At 34.8% G+C, this 17,630-nt stretch overlaps 1 protein-coding gene across 1 annotated transcript in view; it reads left to right on the top strand.

Moving 5' to 3' along the window:
• The window catches only part of SNX29 (sorting nexin 29), a 653,362-nt gene that overhangs the window by 580,739 nt on the left and 54,993 nt on the right, over positions 1-17,630 (top strand). The window contains exon 20 of the mRNA XM_074280586.1: positions 15,760-15,899. Coding sequence (XP_074136687.1) covers positions 15,760-15,899 — 140 coding nt within the window. The remainder of the gene's footprint in view (positions 1-15,759; positions 15,900-17,630) is intronic.

Raw genomic sequence — 17,630 nt, 5'->3', positions numbered from 1 at the left:
AGTGGGGAAAGAGGAGAAGTGGCATTTCAGGACATTCAGGAGCCCTGGCTTTCTATGTGGTATGGCAAATCCCAACTCCAAATGACTTCTCTCAAAAAGGGGTCTCTCAAAGTGAAAAATAGAAGCTTTATTCAAGAATCTCATGAGAACTGAACATCCAATAAAGCAGGGTCCCCAGTTTAAGGGAGGTCACCCCTTCAGAAGTCAGAGGAAATTATATAGTCACAAGCCATAAGAAATCATGACAACCCTTCATCTTATGCCTGGAAGTAGCATGGACTTGTTAAATTTTGACCTGAATTTTATGATAGTAAGTTTCACAAGTTTTACATTTATCTTACTTTATCCAATATGAGCATCCTATCTCCCAAATTCCTCAGTAAACTGAATCCAAGTTATAAATTCAATCTACCTTAGTTAATGATTTTATAAGAAACCATATAATCCCCTCACAAAGAGATTTGTTTAGAGGTAATTAATCAATCCATTAAACTAGAATAACCAAGGAGACTTGGTTTACTTAAGGCTTCCTCAACAAATAGAAATTAGCTGTTTATACATCTCTTAGAATATCTCCAGGTAATTGAATAATGTTAGATTCTTCTCTAAGCAGTTAAGGTGCAGGAGATCAGATATTTCTACTAGAAGAACAGGTCTTTTGTTCTCCTTCCCAGAGCCTTAATGATTAACAGACCCTTGAAATTGGGTCTGGAATTATCAAGTGAGAAGTCCTCACTTTCCTGGGTATACTCATTTCCTATCAGGATTTAGAGTGCAAGTGTCCTTGGCAAGAAAGCAGCTCTTATGTGCAAAGGAACTTCACTGTTCCCCATGGTTCCCATGATTCTATTGTTACACCATCTTTACAGATGATGGTCACCTCCATTATCTTTGATTAGAGAGAATACTCTTCTGATTGGAGTCCTAATGCTTTGTTTTTGTTTTTGTTTTTGTTTTTTTTAATAAATTACAATCCCTCTATGCATCTGTTTAAATGAAGCTTGATTTGTAGTCTGATGTTAGGTCTCCCCAGTCTTATGTTGCAGTGATGGTAGCTTCGGACATTGCCAGGGAAGGCAAATGAGTATCAAAATTTTCAAGCTATCCCAAAGCTTTACCTTCAATGGCAATCTATTACCTGCAGAACAAGTTTAAGATTTTAAGATTTCACAATAGTTCTACTAATCCCATAGATTACTGATTAGCTGATTTGTATTTTAATTCATCAGCAAAAGGATACTCACTTTTCCATATCATAGGATTGTTTCTCTGTTTAAGAATCTTATCCCCTGAGCTATATATAAGGAGAGCAGGAAAAGAGTAGAGGACCCAGCTTTCCTAGTATGATAAGGCACTGGACAAACAAATAGTCCATGCATTTACCTAGCCAGTAAATAATAAATCTCTTATTGAGGTTTTCTCTCTGCTTAACTCTGCCATAGGTTTCTGAGAGATCCAGCAGTATAAGATCTGGCGTCAAAGAGCTTACAGTCTAATGGGAAACGGAAAGTAGACGCACATAAGATAATTAAATAATATTATTACTCAGTGTTATACAATTAGTGTTGAATTGTGCAATTGATACAGCAAGAGCTGTAGGAACTGAGAGAAATGTGATGTCTTGGGAGGCTGAAGTACACAGAAAAAAACTTTCTGTTCCTAAGGAGACTAGAACTTGATCTGCCTTTTCTCCTTTTCTTGCCCAACTTTTGTTGTCAGGGAATTGAATTGGATTAGGGACCTAGAGGGCTTTTAAGGATTTGGCCTTAACCCCAGGCATTTTGGGTCTGGAAGCTTAAAATGATTTTAGAAATGAGGTTGATTTCTCCCAGATTCTGACTGAGGTTGAGGTAATACTGTTATGGTTGCCTATATTCCTGAAAGCATTTTTCAAAATAGAATTGCATAGAATTTTGTAACAACTACTTTGTTTTACAAAAGAATTATTTTTCAGATGTTGAGATTATTCTCTATAATCAATAAGGTCAAGGTTTATGATTTCTAGTTAAAAGTTAGCAATAAAAAAATGCACCAGGCTTAGACAATCATTTCCTCAGCTGTAGTGTACATGTACAAACTGGTGTAATTGGAGAAATGATTTTTTGTAATAACTCTAAGGGAAAATGTCATTCTATGCAGCTGCATTCAATTTTATCACTGCACACACATAGAGCTTCAGATGCCTGGCATTCAGCTCTCATCTGTGATCACTGGTTACTTAACTGAACCAGAGTCTTCTTTCTAGCTTTATTGTGTGGTGCCCACAGATGCATGAAATGGAAGGTTTTGTGGAAAATCTTAAGCCTCTTTCTAGTAGGTAAACAGCCAAGATATTTTCCTATAGGGGGGGGGAAGACTTCTTTCTCATAAGTTTGGCCAGATGTGATGTATGATGAGCCATAGCAATTTTCCAGATGTTACCTATGAAAAATCTAGTTTATCTTCAAGGCTTCATGGTAAGTGACTTGGTATTCATCCTGACATTATGTTTTAGCTAAGTGAAAGGATTCCATTTACTTAGCTAGATTTTTCTCACTTAAGAACAACATCAAATCTTGTATATGAAAACTTGCAAAAGTGGAAAATTTGTCAAAATTGTTCTGCCATAATTGTGATCAGGCCCACTTTGTAATTTTGTGTTCAGTTATGAATATTACATGCATTAATACACTTGAAGCCTCCAGAGGAGGACAACTGGGATAGTTATGGTTTTCTAGATCATCGTACATAACCTTAACAGATGCTAGGGAGATTTAGGGAGAACCTGATAGTTATTTTCAAATACTCAAAAAGGTTTTAAGGTAGAAGATGGGGTAGATTTATTCTGCTTTGCCTCCAAGGGTACATCTAAGTACAATAGATGGAAATTACAAAGAGGTAGATTTCTTCTAGAAGGAAAGCTACTGAAAAGTAGAAAGGAGATGGAGATAATGAGTTCCTCTTCTTTGGAAATCTTTTTAAAAAAGCCTGCTTGGCAGCTTTTTTGATATGTTGTAGAAGATATTTTTGCTCAGATCTAAGTTGAATTAAGATTCTTTGAGATTATTTCAAATTCCTTCACTTTCACCAGGAATCTATCACCTCCCCAAACCACTACCACCACATCTTATATCTGTCCATATCATATAACTCGGCATTTTTCCAGGTCCTCAGCATTTTCCTAGTTCCTGTATAGTCATATTGCCATCTCTTTCTTGAAAATGTATCATACTTCTGTCCCCACCTTCCATGCTCCCATCCCATTTTGTCTTCCCTTATACATCTGTTTTCCTTATTTTTGTATAGGAACTTTGCCTTGACTACAACAGCTAAACAGATCATTTTTGCAACTACACATCTTATCTAGTAGATACTAGGGCATATTGAGGATAGGGAGACATAGGAAAAAGTAAATGGAGTTTTGTTAGACACCCTTTGTAGGCCCCCAAATTTTAGAGGGTGATCTGCTTATGAGCCTCAACTGAGTAAAGGTTTTTCCCCTCCCTCTAGCTGCTTTTTCTCCTACCAAATGCATCCATAATGGTCTTCATAACAATAAGGAAGCTAAAAAGCTCAGCCGTCATCCCTAATGGTTTTCCAGATGCATTTTTTATTACATTAACTTGAATAAGTCTTCAGTTATAAGGCAATAATACATGAATCATCAATGCATTTTGTCAGAGAAAAGTAGTGAAATAGATATTGATGTCAGATATGTCACAATAGGCTGATCTTATTGGCCTCTTTTGTTCTCTACTTTTTGATAACTGGCAATAATTAATCCCTAGAGTTAATGGGCAGTGTTGGCTGAAAATCATGGTAAACTGGGCAAGTGTTTTCACCTGACCCTAAAAGTAGAATATAAAAATTAATGCAAAAACTGAGCCAGAAATACCAATTCCTCTATTGATAGGATTCTTCTCTCTCCTCCTAAAACTTGTTCCCAGTTATTTCCTTTCTCATATCCATCTTCTTAATTCACTGATCCCTTTCCTGCTTCCCACTAACAGACTCAATTCTATCCAATCTTTACAAAGCCTTCACTTTACCCTTCAATCCCCTTAAACTATTTTCTTGTATCTCTTCTCCTTGTGTCAGTCAATACCTACATAGAGTAATCCACCTACATATATGAAGATTAACAACTACCAGAGACCTATCTTAGAAAAAACTCTTGGCAGTGGGCTCTCAGCTTCTGTTCCCTGGCAGGGGATTGAGGTTCACTGAGGGTCATGAGGCTCTTTGCTGAATACTTCCAACAAAGCAAAGGTTCTCCTCCTTTCTTATTTACAAATCTCCACCCAGAAATGGCATACATATTTCTTTAGTTTAACCTTGAAGGAAACAAGGAATTTTAAGAGATTACAAACTGAGGAGAGTGTGCATTCTAAAGTAGAGGGATAGTTTATTATACAAATGCAGGAATAGAGTATGTTAAATTTGACCAAATAGCTAATTGTTCATTTTGGTTGGAACATGGAATGTCTAAAAGGAAACTATGTGGAATATCTCAAAGTATAGCCTGGAGTTAGATTGTGAAGGATTTTAAATGCCAGTTTGAGGAGTTCTGTTTTATCCAAGAGGCAATCCAAGATACTCTAGACTCAAGTAAGGGAATGATATGGTCTATCTGAGTTTATACAATTTCTTCACTTTCCATTCATATTTCTTCCCTTCTAATATTAGCTTCTTATGATGTCAGTTGACTGAAATTCTTTTCTCCAAGGTTACCAATTAACTTTTAACTGCTAAGTCCAAAGTTATTTTTGCAGTCCCCATTTTTTTAAACATCTCTGAACATTCTACCCTTTCTCCTAGATGCTCCCTTTCCTTGATTTCCTTGACATAGTTTACTCTTTGTTCTTCTATCTGTCTGGCCACATAGGTTTTCCCTAAGACACTCTTGTAAGCTCTCTTATTTCTATATACTTCCTCAATTCGGTATTTCTTTTAGCTCCTAAGGATTTGAATATTCTATTCAGATAACTCCCAGATAAATCTCAAACATATGCCTCCCTAATCTCTTTTGCACTACTATTCTGGGCCAACATCTCCCTGCCTGCCTTCTCCATAGAGATGCTCAACATGTTCCAAGGAACTTGTTATCCTACCCCAATTAGATCATGCTTCGACCTTCCCTATATGTTTAAAGAATCATCATCCTTTCAATCATCCAGGTTCATAATCTTAGATTTATTTTTCTTTCCTACCTCTTCTCCCAGTCCCACCAATAGCTCATCATTTATCAGATCTGTGTCCATAATATCATATTCACCCTCCTCTCTGCTCATAAAACAATACCCAGGAGCCCTCATTACTTTGTGCTGGTCTGTTACAAAATGTTCCTAATTAATCTTACTGCTTTCATTTTCTCCTCTCTATTCCATCCTCCACACAGCCATCTTCCCAAGTTCTGATTTTATCATTCCCCTGTTCAGGAATTTTCAGTATCTTTCTGGTGCTTTTAAGATAAAATGTAAATTCTTCAGCCTGACATTTAAAGACCTCCACCATCTGGCTTCCATTTTCCTTTTTTAGTTCTCATTACTCCCCTTCATTCAGTTGCAGTCAATCTAGACTCCATATTTTATCTTCTGTTTCTGTACCCTTGCATTGGCTGCCCCTTTTATCTACTTGTTGGAGTAAAAGATAATCGTAGCCTTGAAATGGGCATTCTGAAAGAGTGCAGGGGGGGGAAGGGGAGAGGGAGAGCAACCAATATTCACCTCGCTGCCTCTTGGATTGAATCTTTTCCCATAATAACTCTTCTCCCAGTAGTCACTGCATCTTTTCTCATTCACCATCACCTGAAGCAGATTCTACACTTGGGAAAGTGACCCAGGAAAGAGGAGAGACTTAAAAGAAAATAGAACAGCAAAAACCTCTGTCCCACCTCCCTCATCCAGACAGCTGGCCCAGTTAAACCAGTCAATGTGAACATTTAGAACTCATTCCCCAAACAAAATTAAGAAATACAATTTTTTTCTCTATGCTCTTGATTTTATTATTTCTCTGAGTTTATTGGGCGAATATATTTTATGCAGCTTTGTACAACCACCATACCAGAACCTTATATAAGTGACTTAGTAATATTTGGGATGTGTGGTACGGAAATGGTGAGGGGTCACCATTTAATAAAAAAAGCTGGAGAGAGCTCTAGAGAAAAGCAAAGTTTATTGTACATTCTCGCGAGAAGGGCGTCCCACCCTTCGAGTAGACTATCGAAGAGAGGAAGCGCCTCCTGTGGGCTGGACAGCACCTTTAATCCCTAACGCAAAACGCCCCCTCCCACCACTGACCCTCATCCTCATTGGCTGAGAGTCTTACATTCTAAACGCGAGATCTACCCATGAAATTGAACTTGACCAATAAGTACATAGTTGCCCATATTTGGATGAAATAGGGAGATGTCATAGGAGGGGAAGGCAATGCCCTTTGCTCGAACTTAAGAGTCCTTCAGGCCTACTCGAACTCTGAAGTAGATGAAGCCTTACTCGATTTTCACAACTGTCTTGAAAGATCTCACCTCATCTCATTCAGTGAGACTCTTAAAATGGTCCATAATGATTGACTATTCATTGAACTGTAAGATCCCCTTGGAGAATTTTTAAATTGCCGATAAAAGGAAGTTCTTCCTCTATTTTCTCAATTAGCAATTACACATTGTTTTCTCAAGAAACAATTGTTAAGATAGTGACATTGAATCTAGGCATTACATTTGTAATAAAAAAATAATTCCACATGTTTGCATAGTTTTATATTATGACATTATCCATATCCTAGTTATTTAATCTTCAATTTAGGATAGCTACATACATACCTTTTATGTAATTTGAAACAAGAGGAAAAGAATTGTTGAAAGGCTTAAGGACCAAAATATGTCACTTTTCTTTTTAAGCTGATGTGCTGTAGGTAAAAACCATGTGAAAGAAACATCACTCCATGTTTGCATAGTTTTATATTGTGACTCATTATCCATATCCTAGTTATTTAATCTTCAATTTAGGATAGCTACATACATACCTTTTATGTAATTTGAAACAAGAGGAAAAGAAATGTTGAAAGGCTTAAGGAACTTTTCTTTTTTAAGCTGAGGCTCTATAGGTAAAAACCATGTGAAAGAAACATCATTGAGTACAATAGCAAAACCTGGAAGCCCTAGGTCTCTCTTCAATATTCCTACTTTTCTTTTTTTTAAATTTAATTTAAAATTTTAAATTATCAAATGTTTTTTTCCCTCTCCGGCCTCAATGAAAGAAAACAAAACAAAACAAAACAAAACAAAACATTCAAACAAATGTGCATGGTGAAACAGAATAGATTCCCATATTGGTAGCATCCATATTTAAATATACGTCATCTGTCAGAAGCGTAGGATTCTTTATCAGTTGTCTGGAACCATGGTTTATCAGAGTTCTTTAAGACTTTGAAAATTGGTCACTTTTACCTTATTACTGTATAAATTATTATCCTGATTCTTCTCATTTCACTGTGTATCAGGTCCTTCAAATCTTCTCTGGCTTCTCTAAAACCATCTTTTATAAATTTTTATCACACAGAAATATACTCTCTAGCAATTCTTTGCCATTATAAAAAGAGCTGCTTAAAATATTTTTAAACATAGAAGACCTTTTTTTTTTCTTTATTCTCTTTGGGGAATAAAGTTGTGGTTGTGTTGGGTCAATTTTTTTTTTTTTAAACCACTATCAAAGTGGTGATACTTTAGTAAATTTGGTGGCATAGTTCCAAGTTGTTTTACAGAATATCACAGCTTCAACAGCAGTGCATCAGTGTATCTTCCTTTAGTCCCTGCAACATCTGCTATTTTTGGGAGGACATTGATTTGTGCCATTCTGACGTATCCAAAAAAGGCTTTACATTTTCCTGTTGTTGAGATATTATACTTAATGGATTGGTTTCTCTTTTTTTCTCCTTTGCGATTTCTTTTTTTTTTTTAATTTAATTTAATTTAATTTATTAATTTTATAATTATAACATTTTTTGACAGTACATATGCATAAGTAATTTTTTACAACATTATCCCTTGAACTCCCTTCTGTTCCGAATTTTCCCCTCCTTCCCTCCACCCCCTCCCCTAGATGGCAGGCATTCCCATACATGTTAAATATGCTATAGTATATCCTAGGTATAACATATATGTGCAGAACCGAATTTTGTTGTTGTTGTTGTTGAAAAGGAAGAATTGGATTTGGAAGGTAAAAATAACCTGGGGAGAAAAACAAAAAATGCTAACAGTTTACACTCATTTCCCAGTGTTCCTTTTCTGGATGTAGCTGGTTCTGTCCATCATTAATCAATTGGAATTGGATTAGCTCTTCTCTATATTGAAGATATCCACTTCCATCAGAATACATCCTCATACAGTATCATTGTTGAAGTGTATAATGATCTCCTAGTTCTGCTCATTTCACTCAGCATCCTTTGTGATTTCTTTGAAATTCTTAGATTCACAACTACACAAGTATAAAGTATCTGCTAACTAACAAGATTTAACTTAATAGTTATTTGAAACTTCTACATACAAAAGTTAGTCTGAGAAATTAATTGCCTCTTTGCAAAATAGAAATATAGTAGGTAGGGCATTGCCTGGAATGCCCTAGAAAACTACAGCTCCACACTAAAGGATGAGAGGGAAAGCCTTGTCTTATATGAATTTATAATTCAACCTTATTCATAACATTCAATAGTTTTTAAAATAGCTATGCTTAATTTGATTATCTTTATCCTTTTTAAGTTCAAAATAAAATTAACCTTTGGGGGGGGGAATCAATTGAAATAGTCCTGACTGCTCTTTTTAAAAGTCAGCCCTAATTCCCAATGTTCCCTATTAATAGTTTAAAGTGTAATTGACAATAGTATTATGAAAGGAAAACAGCAACTGAAAGACAGAGAAGACAAGCTGTTAGATCTCATAAATGGCTACCCGAACTGTTTGGCACTTTATACAAACTAGGCTTTCATCCAGTTTCCTTGCTTCTGATGCTGTTTTTTGATTGGGGACCCAAGGAGCCAAACTAGAAAACTCACAAATAAATAATGTTGATTTAGAAAACCTTGGTTATTTGTGCAGTTAAGTGTTATTCTTAAACAGTCGTTTTCATCCCAGGAACTATCAGTGGTGCTCAGTAACCACTGATGATAAACACACTCCATGAACATCCTTACCATTAATCAGTAGTCACTGATTAATTTGAGAGCTACTGATCACCTGTTAAAAAAGAACTTTAAAATAGATTTTTTGTTCTATTTTAGCTAGCAAATGTATTAAAGAGATATTAATATGTTAAAAAGAGTCACTTATAAACGCATTTCTTGGACTTTTTTGTACAGTGTTTTTTGATTTCATTAATTTTAAAAATTAAATTAATTAAATTTTATTAAATTATTAAAAAAGATTCTCTTTTAACAAATGGTACCATGGCATGGCAGAGGCAAGTGAGCTTTTCCATAGTGGTTTCTGATTTATAAGTTCACTTAAACTTGCAGTAGAAGAATCTGGTCATTTAGTTTAATAATGTAATCATGCTGAGACAATATATTTGTTAGATCAAATTATGGTCAAAGGATATATATTATTTTATATCACTCTTATGAAAAGGAAGCACCAGTATATAACATTTCACTGGATGGTTTTAGGGACTCACACCCCATATTTAAATATGGGCATGGGTAAAAAGATATACACTTCTGAAATCTTCCTTATTCAGAGAGAAAAATAAAATGTATGTCCTATTAAACTGAAGGCATGGATCTAAAATGGACAGAATCACAAAATATTTGAATAAGAAAGGACATTCAATAAAATCTAAACCACCTACTATGCATATGAAAAGATGAAGACCTTTTGAAGTAGTGACCTGTCCAATGTCAAATAGCTAGCTGGTAAGTGGTAGAGCCAATATAAGAAGCCAAGTTTTTTGTCATTGTTGTTGTTCTATCATAACACAATGCCTTCCAAATAATTTGTTCATAATTGGATTGAGTGTATTAAGAATATATTTTCATTACCAGAAAGGTTTTACAAGTGTAATAGGACTATCAAGCTAGAACTGGAAGAGACCTCTCAGATTATTGCATCCAGTTTCCTCATTTTACAAATTAGCAAACTAATACAGCAAACTATAGGTGATAAGTACTTGCTTAAAGTTAAACAGGTAGTAAACATCAGAGGTAAAATTCAAACACTGGTCCTCTGACTCAACTGTCAGTGCTTCTACCTTGCAATACTATTTCAACTCCTAAGAAGACAGACAAGAATTACATAGCATGAGGCAGGCAGGCATGAGTTCCTGTCTGCCTCACTGGAGAGAGCTATCAATGAGATTGAAGAGGTAACAGGGAACAAATAATTGAGGTAAATACCTAATGGTGAGGTATATACCTCAATAGGATTAAGATTAAGATTAATTGAGGTCTAGTGGCAGGATTGGGGTACAAGGAGTCACATGGAGCTCCCCTGCAACCCCTTAGGATTCAGCGCAAGGATACAAAGTAAAATCAGGTCTAGTGGCGGTGAGAGTCCCCTGTAAATGAATTTACAGGCCCGAAAACCTAGATAGGTAAAAAGATGTTTATTGCAAGGTATGGAAGCAAGGTTAAGGTCTGGTTAGTAAAAGGCATTAGATAGAGGAAGATATATGCCAAAAGCGGCCGGACAGAGAGTCTCTGATGCAAAGCATCTCGGCTGGCATCTTTCAACTCTCTGACCATGGATGATTCCACCTCAGTTCTTTTATCTGCTTCAAGAAGCCTAGTGCAGTGGCCGAATTCTTGGCGGGCTTTTCAGATAAGGAAGAAACTATTTTGGAGAAACCTGAGCAGATAGTTGGGTGTTGGCTTATCTGAGCAGATCATTGGAATGGGGGCTGAATATCCAAGCCAGCTCAGATAGCCCAAATTGGTTTTACAAGATCTTGTAATCAAAAATCAGACAAGGAATATCAGTGGGGATGTCACCCCCATCAAGATTACAAATCCATTTTAGTGTCTTTCATTTTGTACAGTTTTTTATAAATAAGGTTTTTTTTTGGTAAATTGTATCCTATTTTAAATAGAATTAGAGATATATAGCCAGATTGATATGAACTGATTGCAAAACAAGAATAAGAAATGGCTAATACAAACCACTCTACTGTCAAAGAGACCTTGGGAAAAATCTCCAGCATGTAGACTTTGGTAGATGATTTATGGGAGGACATAGAGAAAAATAAAGTCCCGCAAAATGAAAAAGTTTGGCTAGGTTTTGATATGTACTATTGAAAGGATTATCTACTTTATCACCTTGATAAATTATCAAATTATTTAACTACAGCTTAATATTTAAGGAATTCTCTGTTGAATCCAAAGATAAATTTTAAAATTCTTTTGTAATACACATAATCATTCCCCATATCTTTTGTGTAAATTCATATTTTTAAAATCACATCATCTTAAAATAGGGGCCAGTTGTTTTTTCCCTGTGGTTTTCATTTATATCTTTTCATGTATATATGACAGTTATTTAGATATCCTCCAAAATTAATTATAATTCTCCTATGCCCACTCTGTCTTCTGAAGGCTTTGCTAGATATATTATGAGTTTTACCAGCATCATATATCTTTATATCTTTTCTGGAGCCACTCTTGGAAAAGTGGCTAGAGTGCTAAGCATGGAGTCTACAGATTCTACCTCTTACAGTTTGCTAACTGTGTGACTGGGTTCATACATTACTTAACATCTCTCAACTTCAGGCATTTTTACAAAACTCAGTTCCTAAAGTGAGGATTTAAAATTATCTTTTACAAGCATATCATTCTGCACATAATACATACTGAATAAATATTTTTTAAGTGGAATTAAAAGAACTAACATTAAAGGAATTGGCAGGTCCTTTTGCTAATCTTTGACCTTGGTTTTCCTATGGCTTTCAATTCTAAATCAGATGTAGAACTAAATCCTATTCCTTTTCAAAAGCAGAATTGATTACAAGGCAAATAAAATGCCACCTTAAATTTTCCTTTCTTTCTTTATGACATTAAAAAAATTATTTTAAAAGAATTTCACACACTTTACTTTGTTGATTAGCTATTTTGTCAAAAGCAATGGCACTTGTACAGCCCTTGAGGAATTTCCTGTACAGATTAAAAACATGGGCTGATTAGAAAAGTTCTGCATAAACTTAGAATATTAACCACCTTTCCATTGAGAGCCTTCTAATTGCTTAATAATGGGTTGAGACTTTGAGACCACCGAACATATCTTGACATTCAAATCAGGTAAGCCAAATATCTGAATAAAAGAGATAGAAATGGTTGGCTCTTGAACAAAGGATATTTCAGTCTCTCTAAATAGCCATTCTAGTCTCATCTAATGTGCTACATTTACTGACAAATTGTATTGTATTTTAGCCCATGAGCATTGTGTATCCTACAGAAGGGGATTATGCTGCTATTAAAATTACAGAATATTAGCAGCTGGGCCCATTGTCATGTACTCTGCCTATAAGACACACCATGGGATAAGGCAGAGGAGACAACACTCATTCAGTTGTGCCAGCAGTGATGTTATTTCCAGGGCCTACATAAATGGAGAACTTAAACTGCATGAAAATATAAGAATCCCTTCTCTGAAAACAATTGTTATGGACTTCTTTATCTCTCAAAATGTCTAGGAAAATCAGTTATGATGTTAACAAACTGACATTTGTACATTTTTTATAAAGTTTGCAAAATACTTTTCATAAATTACTTCAGTTGAGCCTCACAGCAACCTGAATGAACTAAGTATTTCTAGTTTGATCTTTTTTTTTTTTTTTTTTAATGTTTAATTTTTTTCTGAGGCAGTTGGGGTTAAGTGACTTGCCCAGGATCACACAGCTAAGAAGTGTTAAGTGTATGAGGCTGGATTTGAACTCGGGTCCTCCTGACTTCAGGGCCAGCACAGCACTCTATACACTGGGCCATGTAGCTGACCCCCATTTCTGTAAGATTGAAATCCAATTCTTTCTTGACTGGAAGTCCCATGAGCTTCCATTATACCATATTGCCTCATAATCTTTACTCCCTCTCAATTACTAAATGAAAAAGAATTTTTCAAAAAGTTCTAAGATGGAAGTATGAGATGTTATAGAATTTCTTTCTTTTGTCAGTGAAAAAAATATCGGAGATGGTTCTCTGAGATCTTTAGAAGGAACTATCTAAAATAAGGGTCCTTCACCCTGTCATGGAACTCTTTGAAACCTATGAATTCCTTCTCAAAACATTTTGAAATACTTTTTAAATAATTGGAGGAATTGTTAATTTCATTTAGAGTTTATTGAAAATAAAGATATATTTTCCCCCCATTCAAGTTTTCAGAGCCTCTGAAATCTAACTAAAGACCTCTCAGATCTAAAACAGAGGGAAGGGACTCTAAATCAGGATTTAATGGAGGACTGGTGTTACTGCCAGGAAAACCCTGATTTAAGTTTCATCTCCAACACAAACTGTCTTTATGATTTTGGGCAACTCACTTAACCTGCCAATGATTTAGAGCCAAGAAATGTCAAATTCGTACTGGAGCAAAACTATCATCAGAGTCCAGCCAGAACTAGATTATAACATAATTGGAAAATGTTTAAAAAACATACAAACACAGTATAACTTAAATAATGTTAATTTGTGGTTTTCTAAATCAATATGTAACAAGCAGGAATCTGTTTCTATTTGATTTGACACTGAGACAATAACCCTCAAAGATAATAAATTTACTTCAGAGAAATGTTGACTTGCAAATGGAGTTTCTTCACTTGGAAGTTCCTTGTACCAATGATATCCCAGACCCAGTCCCTATCCCTAAAATTTTTATAATTGGCATCTAACAGTAAGATACAGTTTCTTTCTAGGCAAGGCCTCCTTATAGAGTTGGTTTACAAGCAAATTTGTCTAAAGCTGGCAAATACCTAATTTCTGATTAGTTAATAGTATTTGAGAATTTGTGGGTACTCTGCTAGGACAGTCTCTTTTATTTCAAATAATGAACTTTTATTAACAGGGCTTTAGAAACTCTATATGATATTGCTACTTAAACGCACTTGTTTTTTTTTTTTAACCTTTGAGTTGTTCTGCGCCTGCAAAGAGCCAGTTATGGAAGAATCTAGGAAAAATTATTTTAGGATACCCTAAATCATTTGAGATGGCTCAATACAATTCAGCATATATTTATCATATGTCTACTGTGTGCAAGAATATTGTTCTAGATGCTGAGGAGATAAAAACAAAAATGAAAAGCTCCTAGCTTCTAAGCATCTGCTCTTCTAGTTGGGTGTGGGGAGTAGGGAGTTGAAGAGGAAGAATATACTCAGATAAATAGAAGTAAATGTAAGGTCCTGAGGAACATCTTAGAAGCTCTTGGTCTTTGAGTCCCCAAATGTGTAAGCTCTCTGTTTCCTTTGGTGCCCTAAAACTCAGATTCTTTCTGGATCCCAGGTAGAGTTGTTTCCTCTTCAGTACAGATTCTCCCCTGCCTTCACTGTTTGCAAGAAGCTTTTCTTGCACTATCATTTTGACCTACACAAAAATATGTCTTTTCATAGGTACCAGCTAATAAAATATTAAGTTTCTGAAACCATTTTAGCAGCTTTATATTATCTATATCTGGTGCTAAATTTCTTTCTTGAAAGCTCCAAAGACTGTTTTGAATAACTCTAGACTTGGAAATCTAGATCCAAGACATAACTTATAGTGAATCTGATGTGGGATCCAAAAGTGTTTCCTTTTGATAGTTTTTATAATTGATATATTATGTATAATTGAAAATGGAATATAAGCTAATGTGTACATCATGGAGGACTATTTATAAAGTTAAGAAAGGAGATTCTATTTATACTTCTGTGGAGAAATTAAGATAGGTCAGCATAAAACCTCATTCACTGATTATTGATTTTAGCATTTGAAAGTGTTACCATTGAAAGAGTTAGTTGATTCTGGGTTCCCAAGATGAAATGCAAAATGAATAAAATTCAGCTTTCTAACACTATAAATTGCAGAGAAGTTGCAATCATATGTTGATAAGGGGGTGATTCGTCATATGGGAGTTCTCCATACCAATTAAATCACATTTCCAATTCCCTATTCCTAGCCCTGTGAAATCCATACATATTTGTGAATATCACTACATTTATTTGTAATTGCTAACGACTTTAATAAAGCCAATATTCCATGTTTATCCACTGTAATTACATATATACAGCACATTTTTTTTTTTTTTTGGTGTGGTTTTCTTTTCTTTCTTTCTTTCTTTTTTTTTCCCCTGAGACTGGGGGTAAGTGACTTGCCCAGGGTCACACAGCTAGGAAGTGTTAAGTGTTTGAGATTAGATTTGAACTGGGGTCCTCCTGAATTCAAGGCTGGTGCTCTATTCATTGCGCCACCTAGCTGCCCCCACACTACTTTATTAATTGCTATTTTTTCTATGGGAGTTAGTTATGTTAGTTATGACAATTATATTTCAAATACTCAAAAATGAAGTTGTAGGGTTTAGAGTTCTAATTATATAGCCCTCTGATTTTGCATATATTATTCTTTGTCTGATATAATTGATGATAAAAAGAAAAACTAAAAGTTTTTAATAACAAAAATGTATACTGATTGCTGAGAGGGTATAGACCTGATTACTGTGTGAGGTAGGCAAAAGCCAAGTAGAGTCCACTTGTAGGTGATCCATGAATATCTGTCATGCTTATCAAAATATTACATACAATTCAGTAGACCAATCTTTTTTTTTTTTTTTTCCCCCCCCAGGATGCCAAGTTTGTAGAGGAGAGAAGAAAACAACTACAGAATTACTTAAGAAATGTTATGAACAAAATAATCCAGGCTGTCCCTGAGTTTGCAGCCAATCCCAAAAAAGAGACTCTTATTCAGTTGATACCATTTTTCATGTGAGTATATGACAAATGACTATGTGGTCTTTAAAGAACAACAACAACAAATAACCTTCCCCCCTCCCTCCCACAGAATGAAGTACCATTTAATTTCTTCAAACACTGTATCCGTGTGATGGATTTTAAAAAACTTAAAATACCACATGAAACAGAGAATACATTCCTTATTGTGTGTGTGTGTGTGTGTTTTTATCCAATTATGAATTTACCTTAATTACACTTAGCACCAAATTTTCAAATAGCCAGTGTACAATTAAAATTTGTATTTGATTTGCAAAATAAAACTGAACCACAAAGTTCATGTTTGCACATTTTCAAAAGTATCATTGAAACTCCATACAATTAATGATAAGAATTTCTCTCCACAGATTTGATTATTCTCATTCCAAAATTACTTTTGGGACGCACTGACATTAAAGTATAGTGTTACTTCCTTTCAGTACTCAAAAAATGAATGTTTTCTTTGTGTGAGTACTATTTCATGCTTATAGTAAGACAGTTTTCTTGAGTTGCTCTTGGTGATGAGTCTAGGCACACCTAGAGCTGGTGCACACATAATCAATGTGTACATGTTCTATGGCCAGGTTCTCCTCCTTTAAGTTTGTTCAGATATTTAGAATCTCATGCTTCACCTAACTAGTGCTGCTTTTCACAGAAAATGGCAGAGGTATGGTAATAATAGATAGGTTACACAGTGGATAGAGCACTGGGCCAGAAGTCAGGAACGCTTAAGTTCAAATCCAACTTCAGACTTTTACTCCCCTGGTCAAATCATTTAACTTGTGCCTTGGTTTTGTCTTTTGTAAAATGGGAATAATAATAGCAGTTACCTACTAAGGCTCTTATAAGAATAAAAGAAGTTAATAGTTAAAGTGCTTTGTAAACTTTAAATTACTGTATTGCTTGTTATTATAATAATAATTATTATTGTTAATTGGACCTTTGCAATTGGTATAGTGTTTACCAAACTTTCTCTGCTATGAGAATTTTAGCAATGTGGTTTTAAGATCCTAAACTATAGTCTTAAATAACCTAAGATTCATTGTACTACTATACTACATTATAACACTACTGGACTTAGGATTTCATCTGCAGAGGGAATTATCAGGTGAAGAGCATTCTACAAAAGTTGGTTGGCATCTTTTGTTCAGATTTTAGACTTGGAGACTAAAAAGTGCTTTGGAGTACTTGGAGCACTAAAGGTCAGGTGGCCCAACTAGAGTCACAGGTGGTCAGTATATATCAGAAGTATCTCCTGGTCTTTATTCACTAGATTGTGCTATTTAATTATTACTAATTATCACTAATTTTTAACAAGATATACTATTAATTAAATGCCCAATTTAGCCTGTTGTGGAATTATACTTTATTTTATTGTCTTTATACTTTATACTTATATTATATATTTTATATTTTATACTTTATTATTGTCTTTATACTTTATTTTATTGTCTTTCATTGAAGTCCTTATTCCATAGGAGGCAGTGGATGAGTTTGCTTACATGAATAAGATTGTGTTTTGTCGCAAATTATTTGTGACATAAATGCCTTATTTTTATGTTTCCTTAGGATCAAACATTACAAACATAAAGCACTCTCAGTCATTCTTTTAAATTTTATTTATTTATTTGATATTGCCCCCAATTTAAAATTGTCTCTCCCCATTTTTACATTTGTTTTTAAATTTTTTGAGTTCTAAGTTCTCTCCTTTATCCTTAATCACAATTA

This window comes from Sminthopsis crassicaudata, chromosome 1, assembly GCF_048593235.1.
Source record: "Sminthopsis crassicaudata isolate SCR6 chromosome 1, ASM4859323v1, whole genome shotgun sequence".
NCBI classification, from domain to species: domain Eukaryota; kingdom Metazoa; phylum Chordata; class Mammalia; order Dasyuromorphia; family Dasyuridae; genus Sminthopsis; species Sminthopsis crassicaudata.
Note: the sequence above shows the minus strand (reverse complement) of the source record. Positions and strands in the feature narration are given on the sequence as shown.